The sequence below is a fragment of the Solanum pennellii genome, chromosome 9, assembly GCF_001406875.1.
Source record: "Solanum pennellii chromosome 9, SPENNV200".
In the NCBI taxonomy this organism is placed as follows: Eukaryota; Viridiplantae; Streptophyta; class Magnoliopsida; order Solanales; family Solanaceae; genus Solanum; species Solanum pennellii.
In genome coordinates, this window is record NC_028645.1 from 20,500,095 (window position 1) to 20,503,413 (window position 3,319).

Here is a 3,319-nt window from a genome sequence, read left to right on the forward strand (position 1 = left end):
GGGCTGTTAGGGGGTGGGGTGGATAGGGGGAGGTTGGAAGAGAGTTTTGGAAAATATTTTCCTTAAGTTTTGAAGGAAAGTCATTTTCCTTAAATTTGAGGAAAATGAGTTGATTTGGAAAACATTTGACCCAACCAAACATGAGAAAATTGGAAAACATTTTCCTCCATACCAAACAAACCCGTAAAGTCTCGTGTTTTCTCTTGACTTCTAGTATTTACTTTTCCTCTTCTTAATTGTATAAAGGACCTAGTCTTGTCATAGTTAGTGGACGCATACATTCCATCAAGATTACAAGTCTATAAAAAAGTTCTCATTTTTTATTAGCTTATTAAAATAAAAGATCATGTGGGTAAAACAAATCCCCGTTTTTAAATATAACATATTTGTTTGTTAAATACTTTAAAATGACTTGCTTCTTTAAGAATTTGAATTTATTCACTATTATTGAATATTGATCTTCAAAACTCAAAAAATAAGAAGTATGTCTTTCAAAGTTAGTTGTATCTTTTTTTGTTTTTAGTTAAGTAGAAATTGATAAATTTTCTAATGTAAAATGTACTTACAGCTAGAGACAGCATACGCAGATGAAACTACAAAACTGAAACCTGCTCATAGGTTTGTACCATGGGTGCTAGTAAATAATCAGCCACTTCAAGAAGTTAGTCCCCTCTCTCTCTCTCTTTCTCTCTCTTGTATTCTTTCACGTATGATATGAATGAATATATTTTACTTTTGATTGCAGGATTATCAGAATTTTATAGCATACGTTTGTAAAGCTTATAAAGGGCGCACTAAACCACAAGCTTGCAAAACCAAATCACTCAAGATCAATAAAATTAGCGCGCAAGATACTAATCCTCGAGTTTGCTTTAGATGATAGTCGTGAGCTGGGTTCAGAACGTCGTGAGACAGTTCAGTCCATATCCGGTGTGGGCGTTAGAGCATTGAGATGACCTTTCCCTAGTACGAGAGGACTGGGAATCGCTTCTTAGCTTTATTAAGGATTTGGCCCGAACTGTTCTGCAGATTCCCACGCGTTACACACCCGTTCTCTGTGTGTGTGTGTGTGTGTGTGTGTGTAAGTTGTTTTTGAGTGCAAAACTTATAAACTTTTAATGAGTTTTATGTTTCGTAAGAAATAATGCAACAATTGTTCTGTAATAAATTAGACTTTTTTATTAATATATGAAAGAGAGTATTTGAAGATTTTTTGATGACTTGTGATATTGGTTAATACTAAAAAAATAAGTAATGAAAACATGAATATACTTCTAAAATGAGTTTTTGGCCAAAATAATTCTTAAACTATACCCCAAACCTAAATTACATCCTTAAAGTATATCATTCTTAATATTAAACATCCTTCAAGTATTTAAAAGTGAATAATTTTCATCATTCTACTTAAATTTCTCAGAAAACTAACAGATTCACAAAAATAAAGTCATTTCCTAATTATTATTCTTAGATACGCCAAAAATACTATCGTGAACTTTTTCGATAATTGAGTTTATCATTATGCAATTTTTTTAATTTGATAGTTTTTTCATTTATTTTCATGTAGTTTGATATTAAAAATATTGTTATTTGAAATATGTTTCTTCTCAATTGGATATGCTAGAAATGATATTTGTTGGAGACTTTCGCTTCTAATAATGTAGAATGAAACTCAAATGCGAAACATAATCAATATTTCGATTACTTCAATATCAAGTTGACCCAAAAATTTATTCATCTAAAATACAGTTTGGCTATGAAAAAAATAAAGATAATTAAGCTCCGTCTTTTTTTCGTTACTAAAGGAAAAAAGAAGCAGATCATGTATGTACTCTCACAACTTCTAAACGTTTTTTTGTTTCCGTAAGAAATAATGCCTAATATTTTAAATATTTTTTCAGGAACTTTTTATAGCAAGTAATGAAATTATGCTGGAAAACTTTTCTTGATAGTCACGTGAATTGCTCATCTTTTTTTAGGATCCCTTAGATTTTTGACGATATTTCACAGAAGTATGAAAACTGTACACTTTTATATACTTGGAGGATGTTTTCTGCCAAGAATGGTACTTTAAGAATGTAGTTTAAGTTTGGGGTATAGTTGAAGAATGTTTTTGGCCAAAAACTCCTTTTAAAATTGATCTTAGGCATATAAAAATACTACTAAGTAGTCAATAGTTTCCCATTTTCGATGGTATTAAAGGGCGATCTTTAGTTTATTAGCTTGATTTTGTGGTTGCTTGTGGTGATTATGCACTTACTCATGATTAGTGATTTCAGCAACTCTCAGAGAAAGCGGAGATGGAACGAAGAAAAAGGAATAAAGGCGGAGGTGAAAAAATGGCTAAAAATAGAAGTACCTAGGCTAGGCGCACCACAGGCGCGCCGCGCCCAAGCCTTACGCTCAGAGCCAATTTTGAGGCGCACTTCTAGGCACGCCGCGCCAAGGCTTGACATGTAGAGGATGTTTTCAGGAGCGATGATGGTGCGCTGCGCCATACATAACCTGAGTACCTGATGTGCTAGGCACGATAGAGGCGCGCTGCCCCAGCCACTTTCCGACTTTTCCAAGTTTTAAGCATTAGATAGGAGTTCTATTTTGAGTAGGATTTGTTCTTAACTTTATCTACTATTATAAATAGGTCCTATGACTTCCATAATTAGGGTTCGACTTTTGTTTAGTGTGAAGGGCAAAATCAAGATAGTAATCCCCCGAACTCTTCTATTTTTCGGATTTGTTTATGAACAATTATCTTTTTGTTGATTACTAAGAGCATGAGTGGCTAAACGCCCTAGTTCTGGGGCTGTAGCTATGAATTGATTGTCGAGTATTTAAGGTTTTATGAATTAATCTTCGGTTGTCAATTCAAATTACTTTTATATTCTTGTTTTACTATTTTATGCTTGCACACCATTAAATAAACCTAGTGTCTAATCTTGAATTGACCATAGAAGAGATTAGATGGACCAGGGAATATAGTGAGCTCGATCCGATCATTAAATTGAGGAGATTAGTGTTCGGGAGTGACTCCTGGAAGACGAACACCTGGCTTGGTTATAAAATAGGATGAAATATATGTGCTCACCAGTTAGTCTATTTATCCCCGCCCAACGATGTAATTAGATAGCTAGTTGGGGTAGACAACGACAGGTGTGGAACCTGGATCACACTATCAACCCTATAAATAGTAATTTGACATCTGAAGTTAGTTCGAAGTCGATAATATGATACATGACATTAATTCGTTATATGATGCAACTCTGGAATTGCTTTTAATTTGCTTGAAACATTATATCAAAGTCGTTCATCCTTGTTTACTTTA

The 3,319-nt window shown here is 33.7% G+C and overlaps 1 protein-coding gene across 1 annotated transcript in view; it reads left to right on the forward strand.

Moving 5' to 3' along the window:
- The window catches only part of LOC107029793 (gamma-interferon-responsive lysosomal thiol protein), a 16,094-nt gene extending 14,882 nt beyond the window's left edge, over window positions 1-1,212 (forward strand). The window contains exons 4-5 of the mRNA XM_015231238.2: window positions 569-661; window positions 746-1,212. Coding sequence (XP_015086724.1) covers window positions 569-661; window positions 746-880 — 228 coding nt within the window. The 3' untranslated portion in view covers window positions 881-1,212. The remainder of the gene's footprint in view (window positions 1-568; window positions 662-745) is intronic.
- Window positions 1,213-3,319: the final 2,107 nt, after the last annotated feature.